The sequence below is a fragment of the Macaca mulatta genome, chromosome 5 (assembly GCF_049350105.2).
Source record: "Macaca mulatta isolate MMU2019108-1 chromosome 5, T2T-MMU8v2.0, whole genome shotgun sequence".
Taxonomy (NCBI): domain Eukaryota; kingdom Metazoa; phylum Chordata; class Mammalia; order Primates; family Cercopithecidae; genus Macaca; species Macaca mulatta.
In genome coordinates, this window is record NC_133410.1 from 127,813,614 (window position 1) to 127,841,139 (window position 27,526).

The 27,526-nt window shown below is 38.8% G+C and overlaps 1 protein-coding gene across 4 annotated transcripts in view; it reads right to left on the minus strand.

Annotated features, from left to right (window-relative positions):
- Positions 1–27,526, minus strand: part of SEC24D (SEC24 homolog D, COPII coat complex component) — a 110,504-nt gene that overhangs the window by 69,506 nt on the left and 13,472 nt on the right. For 2 of the 4 annotated variants that reach the window (XM_028848745.2, XM_078002217.1), the window contains exons 4-8: positions 22,929–23,077; positions 21,107–21,382; positions 20,685–20,812; positions 10,914–11,025; positions 2,971–3,098 (exon numbers count right to left, since the gene is read on the minus strand). In XM_028848745.2, coding sequence (XP_028704578.2) covers positions 2,971–3,098; positions 10,914–11,025; positions 20,685–20,812; positions 21,107–21,382; positions 22,929–23,077 — 793 coding nt within the window. Of the gene's footprint in view, positions 1–2,970; positions 3,099–10,913; positions 11,026–20,684; positions 20,816–21,106; positions 21,383–22,928; positions 23,078–27,526 lie in introns of all 4 variants that reach the window. The other 2 variants (XM_028848744.2, XM_002804183.4) reach the window with 1 other exon arrangement.

Sequence of the window (27,526 nt, forward strand, 5' to 3'; positions counted from 1 at the left end):
GTAGAAATATTATCTTCTGTTTATGAAAATAAAAGATGTCTTTGATAAGGTTCAGACAGCAAAGGAATAAATAAGTCAGAGGCTGCACATGTGTAGCAATCCCATCCCCCTGAGAGAAGCTGTGGGGATAGTTCTTCTAGGCACACTGATGGCAATACATTTCCTCAATTTTAGGATTCATAATGGTTTCACATTTTTGACATCTGTATGCATCTCAAAATTGATTTTGTATGTATAGTTATAATAATGTTTCTCATATTAATATATTACCCAGCTGTTTTAAAAGAGGTAGCTCTGTAGGCAATAATATGAAATCAGTGCCAGAGATATTAATTTTAAAAAGTACAGAACAATGTGTGTACCATTCTATCATTTACATTTACATACCTTTTTTTTTAAAAGGATAGATACTTTTATGTTGTTATATGCATATTTTATTTCTAGAGAAATCACAAAGAACAGGCAAGGGTTATATGAAAGGGGAGGAGGCAGAGGTAGGCAGAGGCCTATTTTTCATTGTATACCCTTTTCATCTTTTGATTGTTTATGTTTTACTTATTTAAAAGTACAGTATTTGACTCTTTCAAAAGAAAAGACCAATACCACATACTGTTATGGATACCTGCACATGAAGTCAGCCTATAAAAACTCTTTTTTTATTTTGAGACAGAGTCTCCCTCTCTCACCAGTCTTGTGAGCCAAGATTGTCGCGTAATCTTGGTCAGGCTGGTCTCAAACTCCTGACCTCAGGTGATCCACCCTCCTTCGCCTTCCAAAGTGCTGGGATTACAGGTGCGAGCCACTGCACCCAGCCTAAGACTTCTTAAAGGAGGCCAGGGTGTAACACTATATTCACACAATGAATTACTATTCAGCAATAAAAAAGAAACAGACTATTGATACGTGCAACATCATAATGGCTCTTAAAACATTATGTTGAGTAAGAGAACCTTCGTACAATAGTGCATACGTTATGATTCTATTTACATGAAGTGCTAGAATAGGCTAAACAAATCTATCACAGAAAACAATCATAATTGTGGCTGCCAGGGAAAGAAGGTTACATGAAGGGGTGGGGGTTGCCTAGGAAATGGCATGAGATAACTTTCTGGGGTGGCAATTATGTTCTATGTTTTGATAAGTGTCTGGGCTACATAGGTATATACAGTTGTCAAAACTCAATAAATGTTCACTTAAGACGTACATTTTTATTGTAAATGAATTTTGCCTCAAATGAGAAAATAATCTGTAAGCAAATTTTGAACACTAGTTAATGATGTTCATTCTGGAGTATTTAGAGTGAAGTGTCTAAATGTCTGTAATTTACTTTAAAATGCATCAGAAGAAAAAAGATGGGTTGATGGACAGATGAACATCATGATATGTGACAAAACAAGTATAGTTACATGCTAATGGTAATATCTAGGTGGCAGGGATGTAGGTGTTCACTATGAAATCCTTTTAGATTTTCTGTATGTTTGAAAATTTTCAAAACAAAATGTTGAAAATAGCTTTGAAAATATTTCTAGTTAAGTTATTCTTTAAAACGCATTCATTGTACATAGTGGCATTTCTTTGTCAATACATATTGGTCTACCACATTCATACTAAGCATAGTGAGTTTAATGAGGTATTTATAAATATTATATTAAATTTCTAGAACCATCATGGAAGAGATTGTGGTTAAAATATGTAAAGGAAACACTGAATGCACATCTTGATTTACAAATATGAAACCATACCACATGTAAGTCTGGCTTCTAAAAACAGTTCAATGCCTCTCCCATGACCTACTCCAAGCCAGGTCACTCTACTCCCAAAAAGAAGTGTCAGCAGGACTACACTACATTCATAAAGACAGTGAGTGGAGATCCCAAAGGGTATGAAAGCCACGGCACACATCACACATCTCTCTTTTCTCTCTTCTTTCCCTCACAGGATATAAAGTAAGCCCCACTCACCACAGCTTCCTCCTCCCCTTCCCCACACTGCTTTACTCTCCATAGCAGCTGGTGTGGTGAGCCCAAGAAAGGGAACGAATCTGTTTTCTCTTGCAGATGCTCTGCCTCTTGCTCAGATGCTGCTAGGTGTGCATGAGATCAGCCTACTTCATTAGATCCAAGACTGAGGTTTATGCTGGGAGGGAATACTGGGGCTCCAGCCTTTAGTGCAGCAAGAGGAATCTGTGGTTTGCCCTAGCTTACTGGGATACTGCAATGGGTAATGGTCACAGCTCCAGCTGGAAGTCAAGCTTTTCTTCCCCTGTGTGACTTGCTCTGCTACAGTGCCTGTGTTTCTGTGCGCATGTGGGCATCCACCATTCAGGGGCATCAAAAGAAGGAATGGCAGCAGTGTAGGTTGGAACTGGGTTATTTCTGGAAGCCTAGATCAAATACCCACTGGCAACAAAACTGCAGATTTTCAATGTAAACCACTTATCTTTTTTTCCCACTCAACTATATGTTGCACACATATTTTCAAACCAATATATACAGATTTATCTACCCCGTGCTTTCTAACGTTTAAGTAGGAGTTGATGAGTATCCTGGCCCAGTGATAATTAAAGCAGATGTAGTAAGATCTGCTCTAATAGATCAAGGACTATAGGATCTATCATCTTCCCTCAACAGAACACTCACAATGTAAGGGCTCTAAACTAGGGTATCAGGGCCTCATGACAAGTCATGATACTTTTACTGTGGGACACTCTATATTTTCTGTATACATGTGCATTACCACAATAAGCCAAAAACTGACTTAGTCCATCTGTATTTGGTGTACAGGAGGCCAAAAACCATAGCTTTTTGGACTATTTGTTTTCCTGATGAATTCAATCACTAGATGTTTTGCATTATAAAAATATATTCCAGTTTCCTGATTATATGATGGAATAACATACAAGAAAACTGTAAGAAAAGAGTAATTTTGGAATTGATAAATTGTTGAATTGCTATTATATATCATTCTTACCTCATTTGAAGGAATGGTGGCAAAGGGTTTGATGACAGCAGCTAATGGAATCTGAGCTTGCTTAGCCATATCTGATGTGCATGGAAAACAGTATGTTGTACAACGGATGAATCGAGGACTGGCATTTCCTGAAACATTCAAAAGGATACAGTTAAAATTTGTTTAGAAAAAAACTTTCCCTAAGATATTCAAATATTTATAAAGGTACTTCTAGATAACGCATTGCATTATTTCTTATTTGTAAAACTCTCTTCAAGATTTGTTTTTTTAAAAAGTAGTATTGTGCAATTCTACAATCTACATTCTAGGTACACTGTAATTTCTTACAAAATAAAAATACTCTGAATCCTACTGCAAAGATATAAGTATCTTAGTTATTATTATTTTCTATAAGCAGTCTTAATATAGTATTACTATAGATTTGAGAGGTATTTAGATCCAACGGAAAAAATTAAACAAAGAGACACACAAATATGAAAGAACAAAATTTTTGAATCACAGTCATTTCTTCTTCATCCTCTTCTATCTGCTTATGGGAAAGGTAAGCATTTCTATACCATTTCATATTAGCAAGTGATACTTTGTCAAATATGATTCCATTTGACTATTTTTTTCTAAATTTGGAAATTGAATTTAGAAATGAAAATTCTACTTGTAATAGAAGTATTATTTTCAAAAACACCCTAATCTATTTTTAATAGATGTTAGGCTTCTTGACCAAATATCTTTACTTCGTGGCATATCCGAGTGTTAAAACAATATCTATGACATAAAGAATATTTTTATCACTAGAATAACTTGTCTAAAATAAATTTTGAAATAAAATATTATGACTAAAAAAATGTAATTATTAATCAAACGTTCACTGAGTGTCTACGACATTTCAGGCCCTGTCCTAGGTGCTTGCAGAGCTTATGTTCTTGCAGAGGACACAGATAATGAATATTACGCCTAATAAAAGTAAATTATATAGGACATTAGAAGGTGATAAATGCTGTGAAAAAAGCATATCTAGTGAAGGGGTACCAGGAAGTGGGAGGCAGATTGCAATTTTAAATACTTACAAGGTAGACCTTATTTAAAAGGTAACATCCAAGCAAAGAGTCGCAGGAGGCAAGCGATTTACCCAAGCGGGTATCTGGGGAAGGACACGCCCGGAGTAGAGGGACAGCAGGAAGCCCATGGAGCTGGAATGGAGCCACTGTGGTGGGCACCAATGGGTGTGGAGTTCAGCGAAGCAACAGGTCAGATGAGGTAGACTCTTGAGACCATTTTAAGCCCTCTGGCTTTTCTCCCAAAGAAATGAGGAGCCACTGATGGTTTTACAGCAGAGGAGTGTCATGCTGTAATGTAGGTTCCTCTGCCTGCATTTTCAGAATGGATTGCAGTGGGAAAGAGTAGAACCAGGGAGACCATGTGGAGGCTGCTGCAGTACTAGCCCGACAGCAGTAGAAGTGTTGAGATGTGGCTAAATTCTGGATATATTTCGAAGGTACAGTGACTTATTTGTTAAAGGGCATATAAGGTGTGAAGATGTGAGGTGTGAGAGAGCGTGATGGTCAAGAATGACTAAGGTTGCTGGCCTGAGAAACCAGAAGCATAAAATTGCCATCAACTGACAAAGGAAAGGCTGCAGGAAGGGAAGGGATGTTTTAACAGGTGTGTGGATGGAGATAAGGAATCTAGTCTGGGACATGTCCAATATGGGAAATCTATTACACAGTCGAACAGCAATGCTGAATAGACAATTAGATATGTACATCTAGAGACTGGGCTGAAGTCTGGGCTGGAGATACACATTTGGGAATTCTTAGCATATAGAGATGGTATCTGAAACCATGAAACCAGGTTAAAACTACCACGGGAATAATTATGGCCAAAGAAGAAAAGATGATCAAGTACTGAACTCTGGGGTCCTCCAAGATAAGGAGGTTAGAGAAGGAGGAGAAAGCAGCCAAAGGACTGAGAAGGATGAAACGAGGAGCCTAGCGTCCTGAAGTGAAGTGTAGGATGTATTTCATGCGGAGGCACAATCATCTGTGCCAGATGGTGCTGCTGGAGATCCGAAAGAGGCAGTTTTGGTGGAATGCTGGGGGAAAATCTGCTCAGAGTGAGTTTAAGAGATAACAGAAGGAGAAGAATTGGCAATAGTCCTTTTAAGTTTTGCTGTAGAGGGGTGGAAAGAAAAGAGTGCTAGCTGGTAAGGGAAGTGGACCAAGAAAACATTTTTATATTTTAAGATGGGAGAAGGGTTTTTTTTAAAAAAGATGGGAATCATTCTGTAGAAAGAAATATACTGATGATTTAAGAGGAAGAGGGGAGACGTACTGTGGAAATGTATACTTGAGTAGTACACACGGAGAGAGACTGGCTTTCCGCTGGAGCATAGATTGCTCACCGAGGGCCAAATGCAGGCGGGCACAGTGGGAGGATGCATTGAGATTGGTGGTCCATGTGGTGGTGGGGTGCACAGAATTTCCTTTCTGAAAGGAGGATGTAAAGCTGCTAAAAGAAAGATGTGAGAGAAGGTAATGCAGGTTTGAAAAAGTGTGAAATAGTCACTAAGGAGACTGGAAAAGTGAAAAGACTTGGGAAATAGAGTGTGTTGGGAAGTTTATGGTACTGAGTTTAAATAGAGGTTGTGGCGGGGTTGTGAGCCTTTCTCTGGCCATGTTTTGCTGCACAGATGCAGGCCTGAAATGAATGGAAGGTTGGACTTAAGAAAGCTTTTATTCTGCTCATTTCCAAGCTACTAGTGCCAGATTTCACAGTTTTTAGGACAAACTGGAAATCTGGATTTTTATATAATGTATTCTGATTTTTAAATAATGACAATTAATTCAAATAGAAACAAAAGAAATTACTGTGTAGGACAAATTAACATGACTGCAGGCTGAATCCAGTCCTTGGGCTGGACTGCAGAGCATCTGAGAGAAGGGGAAGATATAGTACTAACAACAAGGATAATAATAATAATAGCAGTCAATGTGCTAGACATCATTCTAAGACTGTTACATGTAAACTCATTTAGCCCCACAATAACTCTATGGATTAATATATTTATAATCCACTTTACTGTGGAGGAAACTGAGACACCGGGAGGTTGTGTGACTTTCCAAAAGTCAGAGTTAGTAAGTGGCAAAAGTGGGATTAGAACAAATTATAATTTTCTACAACATCCCGGAAAAATTAAGTTCAGGTCGCCAAGGCCTGGAATGCTGGATGAGGAGTTGAGACCAACCCTGTCTGCCCATGGGCAACAGTGACATTTTTTTAGCAAGGGAGGAAAAAAAAAAACAACCACCACCAACAACCAACCAACCAACCAACCAGAACTTTTTTTTTTTGGCAAGGGTAAAATGATCAAATAAGTAATTGAAGAAAATCAATCTGCCCAAAGTTAGATAGCTTCTAGGAACAGAAAAAGAATAGAGACAGGTAAATTGGTCCATTGCTTTAAGAGCCCAGGTTAGCAGTAATAGAGGAGGAAACCAGATTTTTGGCAGCAGGAATAAAAGTAAAGGAACCCTTAGGTAATATTAATAAATGTAAATACACTTGAACGCTTAATAGTGTTTGTTTCATATTTAAACAAAACTTTCCTTATCATCATTACACAATATTATAGAGATGATGAACTAAGAATTTTTAAAGTATTTTAAAGTTTATTTTAATTTTCCATTGCACTCAATTATATTCCTTAAAATTACCAATAAAATATTGAAGCTGGATATTTGTTACCCTTAAAGGGTTTATTTTTTGACAGTGAAATATGCATAAATGAATGAGCTCTGAAGGTGACTAAACAAATGCTTCGTTCAGGAAGATAATGTACATAAAGAATAAAATTTGAAAAAGCAATTGAGAATTTGTTTTTATAAACAGGTATACGACAGTGGGGCATAAACAGTCTGGCTACCGTGGATAATTTAGCAACCTCAGGAACTACGATTTGAAACTTTTTAAGATGCTTAATAAAGAGCATTATAGGATAATTTTACTGAAAACATTCAACAAATTCATTCCACAAACATTTACTAAGCTAAACTCCAGGCAAGGGCTTAGAAACAGAATAGAGTCAAGTCTCTGGCTTCGCAATCTAGTTGGAAAGAGTGACAGTAAAAATAGATCATTGCAACATAGCATGGTAAGTATCACAGAAGAGCAAACAGATTAAGAAATAGAAGAAGGGAGACAATGACTCTGTCACTTAGACCAGCACTGACTACACAAAGGATGAGGTCATTGAACAGGGTCTTAAAGGATGGGAACCAAAGGACAAGTGGAATCTTAAAATAAGATTTTATTTTAAGGCATTATTTAAAGGCAAAGGAGTAAGGCCTCATATTTAAAGGCAAAGGAGTAATATTTTAAAGTTTAAGAATATTTTAAACTTTTCTTTATTGGCTCTGATCCTAACCAGCTGTATGGTCTTGGGCAAGCCACTTAACCTCCCTGGCCCTTACCCTTACATCTGTAAAGTGAGAGAGCTGAGCAAAGAAAGTCCAAGGTTCCTTCCAACTCTATGTTCTACTTACATCTGTGAATGTCTGTACATGTCTGAGAATCTTGAGCTACATCCTAAAAAGCTTATTACTATTGGCAAATAAGCCAGGTCAGACAAAGGGGCTTCATAGCAAAAGGGTATGACTGGGCCAATTTTGGGGCTCCATACCAGGGCCGCTCTCTCCTCTTGCCAAGGGTTAGACTGCAGGCTAAGGAGAGAGGACAATGATTGAGACCCTGCCACCTTACTAGTCCTGCCTGCTCACCCACTCCTTCCCTCGTACTCTTTCCATACTGTATGATCCAGCAATTTCACTTCTAGGTACGGTATATACTCCAAAGAAATGAAAGCAGGGGCTCGCATAGATACTTGTACATAAATATTCACAGCAGCATTACTCACAATAGCCAAAAGGTGGAAACAACCCAAATGTCCTTCCACAGATGAATGGAAAACAAAATGTGGTATGCATAAAAAATGGAATGTATGTAGCCTTAAAAAGGAATGAAATTCTGATATACGCTACAAGGTAGATGAACCCTGAAAATATTATGTTAAGTAAAATAAACCAGACAGAAAAGGACAAATACTGTATGATTCACTCAAATGACGCGCCTAGAGTAGGCAAACTCATAGACACAGAACGTAGAATAGAGTCTTCCAGGGGATGGGTAGGGTGGAAGAATGGGGAGTTATCGTTTAATGGGTACAGAGTTTCAGGGTGGGATGATTTGTTTTTAAAGTTCTAGAAACAAGTAATAAGAATGATTTGGTTGCACATTGTGAATGTAATTAAGGCCACTGAATTGTACACTTAAAAATGGTTAAAATAATAAATTTTATGTTATATAGATATAGATTTGACCACAATTTAAAAACTACCCACGAGTCCCTCAAAAAACAAAAACCTATGCACATGCTGTTACTTGACATGTACTATGCTCTCTCCCACTAACGATACTTTAGCACATTCACCTCCTCTGCCTGGCAACCCTCCTCTCCCCCACCTCCCTAGTCTTGTGGGTTATACTTGCTTGCTGAGGACACAGTTTGGGTGTCCCTGCCTCAAGCAAGACAGGCTGGGTCAGTTATCTGGTTGGTGACTTCACATTTAAGTTCCCATGGCAACATGTTGTTTATCTTTCTATTATAACATTTATCTCACTGAATTAATATTTAGTTATTTCTTTTTCCTTGCCAGATTGTTCACTCATTTAAAAAAAGAGCCGTGTCTTTTATTTCTGAATAGAGGCAGTGAAGTTAAGAACATAGGCACTTGCATCAGAATGCTTGAGTTCAAATTCTAGCTTTTCCTCCTGCTAGCTACATTTCTTAGGTAAATTACCTAAGCATTCTGTGCCTCAGTTTTCCACTCTGTAATACGAGAATGATATTAATGCCTATCTCATAACATTACAGGGGGATTAAATGAATTATTCCATATAAAGTGGCTAGAAAATTGTCTTGATACATACTAAGTACCTGCAATTATTAGCTATAATAATGTTATTTTGTATATTTTGATTATATTATTAACCTCAGGTTTAGTATAGAGGCCTGGCACATAATAGGCACTGAACAAACATTTTCTAGATGTACGCATGAATGAGTGAAGTTCTGAACAAGTGGAATTCTGATCCCAGATAGCTCAAAGATTTGTGGGAGAGACTTATCTAAACCACAGTAAAATTTAATGTGACAGGGGTGAAATACATATGAAGTATTACGGGAAAAGACACTGGAGAAGACTTCAAAAAGAAAATTTAAATTGAGTTTGGAAGTTTGGAAGAACTAAATGTTTCCCAAATAAAGGGGTAAAAGTCATATATTCCAAGTACATGGGTCCGATAAATATTTATTGGTCAACTAGTATGTTCTAGATACCAGATGAATTTCTAAGGATACAGTGGTAAACAAAAAACCATCCTCAGGCTGCTGCACAGAAAACAGTACAATGTGAAAATCAGAGGCATGAGGAGAAAGAGGATGAGTTTGCTATATGAAGGCAGTTGTAAAGAAAGAAATAGGTGGGAGATGAGCCTGGTCAGGAAAATTCTTTAGGTTAGAAAAAGCCCCAAATAATGTTTTATATTTATTTTAAATATTAAATAAAATAAATAGATATTAAAACACTTATATAACACTTATCATTAGGTTGAAATGAAATTGCCACTTTTATAGGTCACAGTGATGGGAAAAAAATCAACAATTTCATATAGCTCAACCTATTATCTACCAAGCCCTAATTGCTTTACAAATATAAACTCATCTAACTAGTTGGAATGGGTTCTGTAAGTAATGAGGAAGAAACAAATTATTTTTACACTTGATCTTAGCCAAAAGGCCAAGAAGGACAAATTATTTTTAGAATAATAAATGAAGTCATCTGCATTGTTTTCATATCACTATCTACAACACCTATAATTTACATGAAACCCTTCTGTGTATTGAGCCCTCTAAACACATATAAGCATACTTATGTGTGTGCGTGCATACACACACACACACACACACACACACAAAGACTCATGCACACAGTCACCTCTAATTCTCACATTGGCTCTGCAGGGCCAGTCTGAGTCTCCACATGTTACTGAGGGTGATGCTGTGGTTGAGAGAGAGGTGAAATGGACAAAGCTCACTTGGGCAGTAAGGAGTGGAGTCTGAATTCTCCCAATCAAATCTCTTTCTACCTCACTGTACTATCTGCTCTATAAGGTTAGCTCCGAAGGCGGCACAGAGGATAGAGAGAGGATCCCCAACTAGAGCTTGGCTAGCTCAACAACTCTGGGATGAGACAAAATACTTGTTTGTATATTGATGTTACGCTTCTAGGATTGAGTACACGATTCATTAAAATGGTATATTCAGAATCTCAGACATCAGATTTCATCGAGTTATATTTTTAACTTGTCATGAACAATACGGTAATATATTCTTGAGCTGAGAGGTATGGAACAGTAGAGATGCAGCTCAGCTTCTCCTCTTCCCAGTTTACATGTGGGAAAACAGAACCCAAAATGTTAAAAAGATCTGCTTAGAAAATGTTGTTGGGGCTAGAACCAGGTCTGCTGACATCTCAAAGAGTCTAATTCCTTACTGCTCTGCTTGTGCCAGCTTTCCAACATAGTGAATAAATTAAACCAAAGCAGGGTATAAACTAATTTAAACCCATAAATTAAAATAAATAATTGTTTTAAGCAGATATATTGCTCTGTACCTCACTGGAAACTCTCCAGACTTCTATACGCAGAGAATAAAATTCAGTTGATAGCATCCTCTTAGTATTTGAGGGATTAATGGAGAACTGGTTCATTATTAGCTATAATGGGGTTTTCCATTATTAAGAGCATTATTGAAGGGTGTCAGTGTATTTGCTTTAGAAATGGTGAGAAGCTTTAAAACCTTAATAAACGGCATAATTAAAAACAAATACCTTGGTCTTGTATTATACAATCTGTAGTGACCAGCGGAGGGATCTGGCCTCTGGTGTTGGTGGCATAAACTTGTCCTCCTCTGCTGGCTCTATCATTCTCGATCACCTGGATCTGATAAATAAGACATCAAGAGCTCGTTAAAGTAGATTCAGGTCCTTCTCAACATTCCATTTAGAGAGTACTCTTGCCCTCTCCTCCCTCCTTTTCCCCTCCCTCTCCATATTCACACACACAGAGACACACATACACACAGTCTCACACACTCGCACAAACTGGCATTTTCTAAATCCTTTCTGTTCATTTCAGATCAAATTGTCATGGAAAAACCTACCGTGTCTTCAGTCAAAATGGTTACAATTTTAGAATAGTAATTTCCAATTATATTCTGTAATTCTTTAGCTTCAAATCTGACAATGTGACCCTTCAGAGAACTTTATTTTTATCTAATGTGTTTGTTAGGAACATAGGTAAGCATTTTCTTTCTGGAATGCTGTGGCACAATCATGGCTCACTGCAGCCTTCACCTCCCTGACTCAAGCCATTCCGAGTAGCTGGGACCACAGGTGGGTGCCACCACACCTGGCTAATTTTCTTTTTCTTCATCTTTTTGCAGAGACAGGGCCTCCTCTCCCTATGTTGCCCTGGTCTCAAACTCCTGGGCTCAAGCAATCCTCCTGCCTTGGCCTCTCAAAGTGTTGGTGTTACAGGTGTGAGCCGCTGCACCTGGTCAGCATTTTCTTAAAAAAAAAAAAAAAATCTGGTAACAAAAGAAATTGAAAATAACTATTTAAAGGAAATACTGGCCTGGTACAATGGCTCATGTCTATAATCCCAGCACTTTGGGAGGCCAAGGTGGGAGGACCACTTGAGCTCAGGAGTTCAAGAACAGCCTGGGCAACAGAGTGAGGCCTCATCTTTACTAAAAAGGTTTTAAAAATTAGCCAGGCATGGTGGCATCTGCCTGTAGTCCCAGCTACTCTGGAGGCTGAAGTAGGAGGATTGCTTAAGCTCAGGAGTTCAAGGCTGCAATAAGCTATGATCGTGCCACTGCATTCCAGCCTGGGCAACAGAGGAAGATCCTATCTCAAAATAAATAAACAAAGGAAATACTTTTTCAAATAAAAGAAACTTCCAAAAGGCTAAAAATTATCTCAGAAGAAATGATTTATAATATACAACCTATAAAAAACCTTAACGTTCTCCTCAAATGTCTTTTGATCTTCAATTTGCTTTTCAAGTTTCCCCAACTGCATCCCTGGCTCCTTGAGATGTAAGACACAAACGGTATAAAGCAATCCCATGTGGTTTTTGCCCACTGTAGAGAAGTCAACAGGAGCAAAAGTCTCTAAGTTCTGTCATCGAATGTGGAAGCATCTGATATTTCTCTGTTAAAAACAATTGTTATTGATGAATATTATAAGAGATACAAAATGTCTTTCTGTTCTAATTGTTTAGGAGTGAAAATTATGAGCAAAATCTAGTAGTATGCAGTTAAAAAGAGAACAAGAAAGAATCCCAATAATTATGTTCCTCTTTATCTTCTCCCTTCCCTCACTTCTTTCTTCATAGGAGAAACAAGGAGGAATAAAAGGAAAAAAAAATGGAGAGGGTGTAAGAAGAGGAAGAAAAAAATGGAGAAACATGAAGTGTGTCCAGACTGGAACAGTGTGTCCAAACTGCACCAAGGGTGCAGTTTTTAATATTCCTAAAACCATTAACGATATGAAAACTGCCTTCTGCAAACTCTGAAATGTTGCTTTCTCTACTCTTCCCTCCCATTCCATCCAATCCAGTCCCCAGCTGGTACTGACAACATTGGTTTTATGAAATGTTGATGACAGATTTAGCCTGCCTTTAAGTCTACAGGTCTTCCCTCCTAATTTCATAGGATCTGAACTGTTATTAGATTAAAACATAAAATGGCTCCAAACGTAACTGCTGTCAGACACAGACAAGACTAAAGCTACCATGAGCAGAGACAAGAAGCAGAGAAACTGAAACACTGTAATTATATTCTGTATTTTGACCACAAGGTTAACCGAATTCATTAAAAATAGAGTTGATTTTTATTTTTTTGAGACAGGGTCTTGCTCTGATGCTCAGGCTGAAGTACAGTGGCATGAAGAGGGCTCACTGCAGCCTCAATCTCCTGGGCTCAAGCCATTCTCTTGCCTCAGCCTGCCAAGTAACTGGGACTACAGGTGTGCACCACTATGCCCAGTTAATTTTTAAATTTTTTGTAGAAATGAGGTCTAACTTTGTTGCCCAGGCTTGTCTCAAATTCTTGGGCTCAAGTTTTCCTCCTACCTTAGCCACCAAAAGTGCTGGGATTATAGGCATGAGCCACTGCACCTGGCTTAGAGTCGTTTTTATATTATCAATATTTATTGCAATCATTTCAACCAACAAAGAGTCCAATATGAAAGTGAAGTAAAAACCATGATAATGTATTAGTGTGCATAATATACAGAACATATTGAATATAGTCTTCAATAGACTATGTTTCCAAAAAGTTTATTTTTAAATTATCCATTTGCAATTTACAAAGCCCTGCCTCCAAAGAAACAATGTTATCAGTAGTAATTACATTTCTAAATTAATTCATATCTTGGATGGAATACTACAAAGAAAAGAGTGGGAGATATTAAAGTAGTTCTGATAATTGCTAAAAAATACTATGCCTTTTTTTATTTACCTCAAATGCATGTTCTTGAAAAACAGGCTTAGAGATAAAGAAGCATCAACAGCAATTTTGACTGTGACTCAGTACTTGAAGGGTTTAGATTTAATGACAGTGATTCTTGATAATTCCAAAACTACTTCAAAAGGTATAGACTTATTTTTCCTTCAGAAGATGTGCTGCTAGAATTACGATTATATTTATCTGCTATGAGTGGAGCATTCTGAGTTCATAAAACAGAATTGGAAAAGAGAAAAAAAGAAAGTGATTATCTTGAGATAAGTGAACAAGGATAAGGGAAAAACAGGAAGATGTGTGTGCCACGCAAGAAAGGCTGCTTAGCAGGATCATGTGAATTTTGGAGTGGTAAGATAAGGGGAGTAGAAAGCACCCAACTACTGAATAATCCTCTTATGGACACAGAAAAGGAGGGAGGAAGAGTTTTGATGACGATATATTTCCTTACTTTCAAAATTTATTTAAAACCACCACCCAAAAGGGTTGTAATAAGCACCTACGCACCTAGCTCAGGACTGGAGTATAGCAGAAGCTCAGTAAATGTGACTTTACATCTTTCTTTCCAGAAGGAAAAATTTATTTTGTTAGCAAAAGCATATTCCTTTGGTAATAGGAACACAAACAGGCTCCATCTGACCACCACGATTTCATTAGTTTTAAGATAAAAATAAATACTGGACTGATTTGTCTGTATGTATTGTAAGGGTCCTGGATGAGTCACAGCATCTACTCCTTCTTGCTTTTGTTGCCTATTTATTTATTAATTAATTCATTCAAGGAATATGTGGACATATACTATGTATCAGGCTCTGTTCTAAGTGTTAGAGACACAGCAGTGAACAAAACCAAATCCTTGCCCTCATGGAGTGGACATTCTTTTGCGGAAGAAAGGCAGTAAGTAAACAAATGTACAAGTAATACACCCGACATCAGGCAGTAATCAGTGCTGTGGATATGGAGTGATATGGATGGGGTGCCAGGGAGACTAAGGATGAGCAATGAGGACATTAAGGAAATGAGGACATGAGTCATGCCCTGCATACATCTAGGGGAAGAGCATCAAAGCAGAATAAAGGCAAAGGCCTTGAGTTAGGGCCATGCTTGGCCTGCCAAGGAACAATAAGGAGGCTGCTGGTGTTGGTCAAAGCAGGTGGAGAAGAGTGGTAAGAGACAAGGTCAGGGGTAGGAGGTGTGTGTGTGTGTGTGTGTGTGTGTGTGTGTGTGTGTGTGCGTGCATGCGTGTGTGTGGAGGGGGTGAGGGGAGCCAGGGGTGGCAAATAATGTAGGATCCTGTAGACTACTGTAAGAACTTTAGTTTTTAACTAGAGTATTGGTTTCCTTAGCCATGACATGATCTGACTTAGAATTGGAATGGACGACTGAAAGGGCAGGGAGACCAATTAGGAGACTCTTATAAAAACCTAGGTAGGTAGATAGTAGAGGCTTGGAACAGGATGAATAGACAAGGTAGGACCAAGAGAACTAGCTAAAGAACTAAATGTGAGATGTGCAAGAAAGGAAGAATCAGAGATGATTCCCAGGTTTTTGGCCTGAGGAGGTAGAAGAATGGAATTGGATCTGGATTTCAGGGAAAACGTCTTTACTAGAAATATCTGCACTTATTCGAAGCCACGAAAATAGATGGAATTATCTAGAGTGGTGCTTTGCACACTTTGGTGTGCCCAGGAATCATCTGAAGAGCTTGTTGAAACACAGATTCCAGGGCCTTACCCTTAGAGATTCTGATTCCATAGGTTTGTGCTGAGGCTTGAGAACATGAATTTTTAATAAGCTCCCAGATGATGCTGATGGTGCTGTCCTGGGAGCACATTTTGAGAAGTGTTATCCAGAGAGTAAATGTCAATGGAGAAAGGGACAGCTCCAAAGACTAAGCCTTAGGACACTTCTAACACTAGGTGGTCAGAGAGATTGGGAGACATCAACAAAGGAGACAGAGCCTCCAGTGGGGTAGACAGAGATGTAAGCAAATGGGAGGAATCCCAGAAGGCAAATGTAAAAGTTTCATTTCAAGGAGAACGGAGTAAACAGATGTGTCAAATTGCTGCTGATGTCAAGTCACATGAAAGCTGAGAATTGACCATTAGATTTGGCAACAGGAAGTCATCGGTAATTGGACTAGCACAGTATTGTGGGGTTGTGGTGATGAAATCTAAACTGGAATAGGATCAGGAGAGAGTGGGAGGAGATGAACTGAAAACGACAGATATAGGCAACTCTTTGGGAGATTTCTGGCTATAAAAGAAAGCCAAGAGATGGGAGGAAACTGAATCCAGGTTTGGGGAAAGGCCAAGGAAAGCTTCTTTTATTAATGATGGGAGGCATCATAGGATATTTATATTCTGACGAGAATGAACTAGACAGAGAAAAACTTAAGTTCATTTTCAAAGAAGTATAGATGATGCAAGAGAAAGGGGATGTGATGGTTAATTTTATGTGTCAACTTGGCTAGGCCATTTTTGGGACAAATACCAGTCGAAGTCTAGATGGTGCTGTGAAGGTATTTTTAAAGTATTTTTTAAGATCGAATTAACATTTAAACAGGCAGGCTTTGAGTAAAGCAGATTACTTTTCATAATGTGGATGGGCTTCATCTAATCAGCGGACCACCTTAGGAGAAACAGGTTTCCTGAGAGAGAGGAAAATTCTGCCTCCAGATGCCTTCAGACTTGAGCTGCAATATCAACTCTTCCCTAGGTCTCCAGCCTACTGTCCTAACTTTCCAACTCAGTCCCCATAATGAAGTGAAACCATTAATTAAAATAAATCTCCCTCCTTCTTTCTTTTAAGCCATAAAAGTAATGACTGGGAATATGATTATCAATAACGGCACTAAGAATTGTCAAAATTTAATTTCTAACATGTTATAGCAGTAGACAGTATTACAAATCTTCAACTTTAAATTCAAATAAATATAGAATAAGTAACAGATTACAAAAACAGTCAAAATTATCTGCGCTTCCTTATATCAATGCTCTTTTCAACGTTGCCTTGCCCCTCCTCCCATCAAGAGGCAAAGTCCATTTTTGAATCTAAGGCAGTCTTGTGACTTGCTTTGGCCAAGAGAATGTAGCAGAAGTAGCGATGTGCCCGTTCCAAGCCTAAGCCTCAAAAGGCCATGCAAACTCCTACCTTCCCTCTTAGATGTCTGCCACCCCATGAACAAACCCAGTGTACCTTGCTTGACAACGTGGCCTGTTCATCCCCCATCAACAGATGGGTACCAAACACAAGACACACAAATGACACTATCTATGATGGGAAGAGCAGTGCCCCTCAGAAAGACACGTCCATGTCCTAATCTCTGAAATCTGTGAATATTACTGATACAGGAGGGGGGCAGGGAAGTGCTGGGTAGAGAAAGATGGGTCCCCGGGTAGGGCTCTACTACCACGGACGTAGGTGAGGACAGGCACTCTTGCTTCCATGCCCAAATGTTGCATTTTCCAAGACCACCCTGGCCCGCCATGCCCCCATCCTCGGCCTATAAAAACCCAAGTCCCTAGCGGGCAGACACACAGGCAGCCAGATGTGGAAAGGAGCACATCAGCAGATAAAGATACAAGCAGCTGGACGGCGAGAGGACGTGGAGGGAGAACACCGGTGGAAGAGCACACTGACAGACACGGGCAGATGCGGAGTTTGGCCGGGGCAGTCAGAGGAGGCCCGGGCCACTGAGTGGTAGGACTCCAGGTTCCCTCTGGTTCCCCCAACTGCTGAGAGCTACTTCTACTCAATAAAACCTTGCACTCATTCTCCAAGCCCACGTGTGATCCAATTCTTCCAGTACACCAAGGCAAAAACCTGGGATACAGAAATCCCTCTGTCCTTGTGATAAGGAAGGGGTCTAACTGAGCTGGTTAATACAAGTCGCCTATAGACGGCAAACTAAAAGAGCACCCTGTAACACATGTCCACTGGGGCTTCAACTGTAAACATTCATTCCTAGACACTGCCATGGGAGATGGAGCCCCACAGCCTGCCCATCTGTATGCTCCCCTAGAGATTTGAGCATTGGGGCACTGAAGAAGCGAGCCACATCCCCGTCACATGTCCTGCAAAAGGGATAAGGGAACCTTTTCCATTTCATTACCTCAAATGGCAAAAGAATATTATTAAGGATCTTGAGAGGAGGAGCTTATCCTGGCCCTGAATGGAATCACATGTATAAGAAAGAGGTAGAGGAATTTTGAGACAGACACCCAGAGAAGAAGACACAAAGAAAAGGAGGACTCAATGTGACCACAGAAGCAGAGCTTGGAGTCATATGGTCACAAGTCAAGGAAGACCTGAAGCCACCAGAAGCTGAAAGAGCCTATGAATAGATTCTCCTCTACAGCCTTCAGAGGCAGCACAGCCCTGCTTAGAATAAATTTCTATTGTTTTAAGTCACCTGATTTGTGGTAATTTGTTACAAATTTGTTACAGCAGCCACAGGAAACTAATACATTATCCTAAACCATCCACACCCTAGCCAAGCCTCCAGCTGACCCCAGATGCGTGAGCAAGCCCAGCCAAAATCAGGTGAGCCTGGCCCAGATTAGCAAAGCTGCCCAGGGAATCCACTGGGTCATGAATATTAATAAATAGTAGTGCTAAAGCTACAGTAACCAAAACAACATGGTACTGGTACCAAAACAGAGATATAGACCAATGGAACAGAACAGAGCCCTCAGAAATAATACCACACATCTACAACCATCTGATCTTTGACAAACCTGACAAAAAGAAGAAATGGGGAAAGGATTCCCTATTTAATAAATGGTGCTGGGAAAACTGCCTAGCCATATGTAGAAAGTTGAAACTGGATCCCTTCCTTACACCTTATACAAAAATTAATTCGAGATGAATTAGAGACTTAAACGTTAGACCTAAAACCATAAAAACCCTAGAAGAAAACCTAGGCAATATCATTCAGGACCCAGGCATGGGCAAGGACTTCATGTCTAAAACACCAAAAGCAATGGCAACAAAAGCCAAAATTGACAAATGGGATCTAATCAAACTAAAGAGCTTCTGCACAGCAAAAGAAACTACCATCAGAGAGAACAGGCAACCTACAGAATGGGAGAAAATTTTTGCAATCTACTCATCTGACAAAGGGCTAATATCCAGAACCTACAAAGAACTCAAATTTACAAGAAAAAAACAAACAACCCCATCAAAAAGTGGGCAAAGGATATGAACAGACACTTCTCAAAAGAAGACATTTATGCAGCCAACAGACACATGAAAAAATGCTCATCATCACTCACCATCAGAGAAATGCAAATCAAAACCACAATGAGATACCATCTCACACCAGTTAGAATGGCAATCATGAAAGTCAGGAAACACCAGGTGCTGGAGAAATAGGAACACTTTTACACTGTTGGTGGGACTATAAACTAGTTCAACCATTGTGGAAGACAGTGTGGCGATTCCTCAAGGATCTAGAACTAGAAATACCATTTGACCCAGCCATTCCATTACTGGGTATATACCCAAAGGACTATAAATCATGCTGCTATAAAGACACATGCACATGTATGCTTATTGCGGCACTATTCACAATAGCAAAGACTTGGAACCAACCCAAATGTCCATCAATGACAGACTGGATTAAGAAAATGTGGCACATATACACCATGGAATACTATGCAGCCATAAAAAAGGATGAGTTCCTGTCCTTTGTAGGGACATGGATGCAGCTGGAAACCATCATTCTCAGCAAACTATTGCAAGAACAGAAAACCAAACACCGCATTTCTCTCTCATAGGTGGGAATTGAACAATGAGAACACTTGGACACAGGAAGAGGAACATCACACACCAGGGCCTGTTGTGGGGTTGTGGGAGGGGAGAGGGATACCATTAGGAGATATACGTAATGCAAATGACAAGTTAATGGGTGCAGCACACCAACATGGCACATGTATACATATGTAACAAACCTGCACGTTGTACACATGTACCCTAGAACTTAAAGTATAATAACAAATTAATTAATTAATTAATTAATTAATTAAATAGTAGTGCTAAGCTACTGTTTTGTAGCAGTTTGTTACACAGCAAAAGTTAGCTAATATGGTAGCTTTTTGTGCTCCTTAGTTTATTTCTAACTTCTTCTACTTATGTTTACAGAATCTATTCAAAGACACAAAACTAACTGTAGCCGATTTCATTATTATTCCAAAAGGATTTTATATCCCAATGCCATAAAATTGGCAGCTTCCCTGCCCCATTGACATTGGGCTTTGTTTTATGACGTGCTTCAGCCAAGGGCACATGAGTGGTTATAACACATGCCACACATGAGTGGAAGCTTTAAGAGCTGTTGCACATTTTGGCCAGCTGTTTCCTCCCTCTGCCACAAAATAGCATGTCCTCAGTAGTGGATGCCTCTTCACTCTGGATTCTGGAATAAGGACGGATGAAGCAAAGCCTAAAGCCAATCTGCAGTTGCTGCGGCCTACATGTAAGCTGAGTGAATAATACATCTTTGCAGTTGTAAGCAAAGTTGGGGATTGTTTGCTATGCAGAATAGCCTTGTAAAGCTTGACTGATAAAATTATTCAAGGGTAACCCTACAAAAAAATCACCTGAGTGAAGAGTTTAGTTCTAACTTTACATAAACAAATTTTGTTTTTTTTAATGTGCAAGATGTAAAATATACTTTCAGTCTCTATGGGTTTCTCTTATTGAAAAGGATCCTTTAGTTATCTAAAATAGCATGTTTCTACAGGATATAGTCTATTAATTACTCATTACATAGCAATAGATACTGGCAAAATATGTCAACGTAAACATTATAGACACTGCCCAGTTTATACGACACCAAAAAAAAAAAAAGCCAACATAGGCTGCTCTTTCATGGAGACCTTTAGTATGCCCATAACCCTAGCATACCTCCCCCCATACACACATATAAGGAAGGAAGCCTTCCCTCTATGTGATGAGTATCTCCTAACTTCTAAGATAATGAACAGGATAAATGCTAACAAACTGACGAGTTGCTGAGAAAAATGGATGCTTCCTTTGTGAGTGAGACTCTGAGAGTGAGTAGAACACTTACTGGGCTAGGGATAGAATCAGGATCCAGCTTCTTCTGGGGCTGTGGCGGACCAGCCAGCTGTGCAGGACCTCCGGGGAAGCCTCCCGGGTAAGAAAGTTGGGCGCCTGCCATCTGGGGGCCAGAGTTGGCTGCTTGGAAAAAATTTAAAGAGAAATTACTATCATCCCAAATCCAGCATGTAAGACTTGTGACGATATTATGCTGTTCAGTCAAGCATGTTGTATTTTTCTTCTTATTAAAAAAGGCAAGGAGTCAATTATGAATGTGGTTCCCCATTTCTTTCCTCTTGCCAAAACTCTTCAAACACTACCATTTCTTAAAAGTAAGTGATAAATACCTAGTAACATAGGAACAAAGCTGATTTTCAGTTAAGGGTTCCCCCGGGTAACCCAAAGCATTTCCCTGCACCCTGTCTACCTTACCCTGCTGTGGAGGATATCCAGCACCCAGGGTCTGGCCTGGAAGAGGTGGGGGCTGGTACTGAGAATTTGGAGGAGGAGGCCCAGAGAGCCCGTCTGGCCTGTACATTGGTGGAAGCAAAGGTGAGGCACCAGGACCATTGAGTGTGGTGGGTGGTGGTGGAAGAACTTGAGATCCAGGTTGCAAAATGGACGGCTGTGGAGGTCGTGGAGGAGTCTGCAATGATGTGGCTGACAGAGGGCCAGGGGGTCCCTGGCTTGGAGGAGCCATGCCTGAACCTGCGTGAGAAAGAAGACCAGCCCACTTAAATACCACATTTCTCAACTCTCTGACTTCTGCAAAGTACACGACAGAGATGCTTGTTTTCCTGACATAAAGCAAGAGGACACCCTTAGAAATACATGTTTGGGGTTTTTTTTTTTTGCCACAAATTGAAATCTTCATTCAGAAAACAGAACAAATACTATTTTACACAACTGGGATTTTTTTTTTAGGACAGGGTCTTGCTCTGTCACTGAGGCTGCAATGCAATGGCAAGATAATGGATCACTGTAGCCTCAACATCCAGGGCTCCAGTGATCCTCCCACCTCAGCCTCCCAAGTAGCTAAGACTACAGGCACACACCACCATGCCAAGTTCATTTTCTTTTTTTTTTGTGTGTGTGTGTGTGGAGATGGGGTCTCATGATGTTGCTCAGGCTGGTCTCAAACTCCTGGGCTCAAGCAGTACTTCCTCCTTGGCCTCCTGAAGTGCTGGGATTATAGGTGTGAGCCACCATGCCTGGTCTGGAAAATTTTTAAAAGGTAAAAGCAACATTTATAATTTAAGTGAGGGAATTCATAGGATAAATTTTAACTCAGTTGTGTAATTACATGATATACACATTAATTTAAGAATTTGTATCTGGTACAAAAATCTAGAAAATCATATAAAAATTCTATTACATAACAAGCATTACTCAGGTAAATTGCACATTCAATAAATTATTTGCATCCTGTGCGTGACCTGACCAAACAAATTTCAGAATTAGGTAGAAATAACCAGAGAGAAGAGAAGGGCCACCAACATGCTCTCCAATCATATTGGAAACAGCTGTAAAACCAGATTATGTTTCCTTTCTCTGATTATGGGAAACTGGGTTGCTTCTTTGGAGACTTACCCATTTTGAAATGAGTAAAAGACAGAAAATAGAGGGGTTTTAATCACACTTCAGAAAACTAATTTTAAGTAACATGAAAATATTCTTCATCTAGATAAATGGCCAACTGTGCTGTCATTACAGTGGAGCTTTCCACGACTCATAGGATATACAGCATTTCTGTTGATGTAAATCTCAGTACTGTGACTCTTTCCTCTCTTATTCTTCTCTTTTCTGCCTCACAACATCTGAGCTTCCATTCTTTCCATGATCTAAACACATAATTAAAATGCACTGTGAAACAATGAATACTATATTTCTGATTTGGGGGCCCCATCACAAACAATACAAGGTTTAAATTATCCTTATTTTATTTCTTAAAATAATTTCACTGTTCTAATGCTTATTTGTTAAGTCAGGATTTTTTGTCTTTTTTTATTGTTCAATCATTGAATGGAAGGTATTCTGAGGGTCCTTCAATTACCTTGAAATAAGTGGCAGCATGATCAAGAAAACAATTAACTATAGCCCTACATAAGATAGATGCTTTATTATTAAAATGTCCAAACACTACTTCAACACAGTATGCCCTAGTTACATCTATTTTAAAAATGAAGAAAACCTCTCTCATTAAAAATAACCAGGACACAAGGCAGTCAATAAACACTAACAATAAAACTATTACCATAGCTGTTGATCTGCATAGCACTGAGCTGGCTGCCCAGCTGGGTGACAGATGAAGTGGACATAGGACTTGGGTAAGATGATTGTGCAGAGGGTTGGTATGGTGCATATGAGGATGCCACATTGTTGACAGGTGGAGGGCCTGGAAATCTGAGCAAGGAAAACAGGATGTTAAACAGTATCACAGCATCTCAAGCAAATGACATACAACAATGTAATTAAATAAGCCTGTCTAGTGGGCCTAGGAAAATGACTGATATTATACACTAAATCTTTAATTAAGCTTGACGTGAGCTCAATATGATAATGTAGCATCATCTTATATTTATGCTCACATGCTGAACATACCGAGATAGAAAAAAAAAATCCTACTGTGAGCATAAAACCAGTTCTGGAAATCAGTTTGGGAAACTGAGCCCACCAGAGCCTTATCTATACTAAAGTTAACCATCAGAAAAACGAAAATCAAGAAAACAATACAGCCAGAAGCAGTGGCTCACGCCTATAATCCTAGCACTTTGGGAGGCTGAGGTGGGAGGACAACTTGAGCCCAGGAATTCAAGACCAGCCTGGGCAACATAGTGAGACCCTGTCTCTACGAAAAATAAAACAAAATAAAATAAAAAGTTAACCAGGAGTGGTGGCACTACTTGGACAGTTGAAGTAAGAGGATCACTTGAGCCCAGGAGGTCAAGGCTACAGTGAGCTGAGACTGCGCCACTGCACTCTAGCCTGGCAACAGAGCCAGACCCTGTTCCAAAGAGAAAAAAAAAAAATCTAAAAAGTACATCATGCTTTACCTTTGATTTAGCTTGAACTTATTAGACATTTATTTTTTTCTTGTTCTGCATTAAATAATGGCCGCTATCTGGACAGTGTACCTAGCATGGTTAATCTGCCAAATGAGATTAAAGCCTGCCTGAGAGTCACATTATAAATTCTTATGAATTTTAAATAAAATTGAATTTTCCCAAATGGTATACTCTGCTTTCGATTTCTCTGTAAACTGGAAACTATTTCCCCATGGCCCATGTCTTGCCTTCTGCCTCCTACTGCCATTGAGAGGTTAGGAGCAGAGCCTGAGGGAAGCCACTGCTTGCCTAAAGTCTCACAATTTATTTGTGACAACACTAGGACCAGCGTTCTTCCAGGTCTTCAGTGAGTGCACTTTTCAAAGCATCACACTAATTTTATGTTGTCATTTTTCTCCATATGTTTAAATTGATTATTACAAACAAAACAGAAAATTAACCTTCCAACCATTACTCTGAGTGAATGACATTTAGCATATTTGCAGAATAATATCTCACACTTTGAGATAAATAGGTGAGTGATGAAAACGCTCTTTTCCACTCATACCTCTGAACAGCTTATTTCTGCAGTCTATGTTTCATAGGAAGCCGGAATTGACTTTGTAATTTAGGACTCTTCTGTAATGATGCAGAAAAGCCTGCCTAATAAAATCCATGTTGCAAGAAAAAAAAAGAAAGAAAGAAAATGCTCTTTCCATTGTACCCACAAGTACAAGCTATCCTATAGCAGAAAATTATCTAGAAATGATTGAATGAATAACACTGTAACCCAAAAATATTGTTAAACAAAACTATCCAATTTCTCTCCTGTCAAATTTTCCAAAAACCCCAACACAGTTAGACTAAGCACCGTTTGACTTAAATACTTTTTGGAAGAAAATGAATAAAAGATAGAAAATACAAACATTAACTTTTCACAGTAAAAGTGTTCTTTATATCTCTAATCAATTAATGATACTGGTGACACACAAGCACAAAAAATCTAATTCTAGTCTCACATGACACATTTAAAATATGTTGTGATCACTAAAAAAATGATTTCAAGAATTATATTAAAGGTCTGTTTTGTAAATCCATTGTTTCCTAAGATGAAAACATTTCTTCTTTTTAAGAAATAATACTTTGTCATCTTTTAAAAAAACTTTATCCGCCAGGCACGGTGGCTCACACTTGTAATCCCAGCCCTTTGGGAGGCTGAGGCAGGTGGATCACGAGGTCAGGAGATCGAGATCATTCTGGTTAACACGGTGGAACCCCATCTCTACTAAAAATACAAAAAATTAGCCGGGCGTGGTGGCGGGTGCCTGTAACCCCAGCTGCTCGGGAGGCTGAGGCAGGAGAATGGCGTGAACCCCAGAGGTGGAGCTTGCAGTGAGCCAAGATCACATCGCTGCACTCCAGCCTGGGCGACAGAGCGAGACTCCGTCTCAAAACAAACCAACAGCCAAAAAACTTTGTCATAGGGAATAAATGAAGTAATTACACACAGGCAGAATACACATGTACTACAGAATATATTCATGGATGCAGTGAGGTACGGTTACACACTTTGGATTTGATAAGCAGAAACTGGGGATGCTGCATTTATATGGAGAAAAAAGCCCCCCAAAACAATGTCAAAGGTGTTTCATAAATGTTAATACTTTTAAATATACAATTCCGTGAATCATTTTTTGTTTTTACAATACAGGTAGGACAAAATATATTTCAAACAGGAGTTATAACACAAGCAGCTTCAAGTATTTTTTTTTAACTTAACAAAAGTTAAGGATTTAAGGATTTAAAATAGAGAATGAGAGACTGTATAACCATCAGTTATTACTTTCAATCCATAAATGCCTACTTATCATTCAGTGCCTAACATATAGCCCAGGAGTTAGGTTTCAGAAATTCACAAATACATTATTTCTTTCTGACCAACTTAAATATCGTAAGTTTTAAATAGATTTGGTTTTTAAAAGCAATTATTATCAATTTTAAAATAAACAGAATAGTATTAAATGGCTAACAAAACCCTCACATAAATGAGGAAAGCGATGAAAGAACATCTTAAATATACAAATTTGTTTAATTTTTTTTTTTTTTTTGAGATGGAGTTTCATTCTTGTCGCCCAGGCTGGAATGCAATGGCAAGATCTCAGCTGCAACCTCCACCTCCCGGGTTCAAGTGATTCTCCTACCTCAGCCTTCCGAGTAGCTGGAATTACAGGCACGCACCACCACGCCCAGCTAATTTTTGTACTTTTAGTAGAGACAGGGGAGACAGGGTTTCACCATGTTGGCTAGGATGGTCTCAATCTCTGGACCTCGTGATCCGCCCACCTCAGCCTCCCAAAGTGCTGGGATTACAGGCGTGAGCCACAGCGCCCCGCCCATATTTTTTAACTTCATTGCTTTATTCAAAATCACATAGCATGTCGTACAAAGCAGAGGTGGGAATCCAAGTCCTCCTGCCATAGCACAGAAACCTGGTGTACCACTATAGCTAAGCCACTTAATCTCTGTAGCTCGAAGCTTTCAAATTCTGAAAAAGAGCAAGTAAAATGGAATGATCCCTTTTTTTTTTTTTTTTTTGCTATAATGTTAAAATGAAGAACCATACAGAGTTAAATAAATGTTTCTCATGTTGACTGCCTTTATTTAACACGGCTCTAGACTGAAAAACATTCAATTATATATTTTAATTTACGGTTTCATTGAATGTCAAGTATGTATTTTAATTTACTGTTTCACTGAATGTCAGAGAAGGGCAGAATCACCATCAGAAAGAATTCAATAAATAATTACTACCAGATTATTAATAAAACCTGAAAATTTAGCCTCGATTTAATCCTAATCCTCTGTAGAGTTGACTCCGTTTTCTGTGGCCTGTTCAACTTCAAACACTTCCCATTTTCAAGTTTGCAACAAATTGCTCAAGAAATGAGATGTATGCTGAAGTTTGTATGCGGAATTAAGATGCCAAATTTTTCAAAATCTGATTGAAACAAAATCAGAATTTTGAATACCTAGCCCATAGAGTAGAAAAAATGAAAGTTCCACCACATCCTAGCATTGTTTCCCACATTAAATAAAATTGAAGAAAAAACAACTACTTCTCATATTTTTATTGCTCCTTCATCTTTTGTTGCAATCAATTTCTTAGTAGATTCACACATATCAGCTTCAATTTGGGAAGATGGTTCCCCTGTTCCCTCAAATTCACTGTTTCTTCATCAGAATACATCACTTACAATTGATTGATTCAATTTTTATCTTATAATTTAAAACACTGATTTTTAGGTTGCAGATTTTATTTAATATCCTACCCAGTAGTAACTCTATGTAGATAACTTTAGCACTGCTTGCCAAGTTTAAGACATTTATTCTTCCTCAGTCAAATCAAAAAGACAAATAACTAGGTAAGACTTTTAAATTTTATAAAACATTATATTTAAAATAGCAGTATTTTAAACATAACAATTTTACATGTTAAACTCAAATCAACGTAGTAACTTTTTTATATCTTGTTTCTATTTGATAATTTAGAAACAGTAAAATTAAAATATTTCTTTGGTATACTAAGTACAAATGACACAGATAAAATGCTGGAATTCCCATTGAAAAGTCATATGCCATCTATGCTCTTTGACAGCCTCTGTCATCAGACTGGTGTGATTCACCTGCACAATCACGGTGCACTTTACCCTTGCATTGCGCTACATTCACAGAATCGTGTCCCATGAGGGCAAGGCAGCAGGAAGGCTCAGTCTGAAATACTACACTTTTCCCTGACTTTTTCACTTTT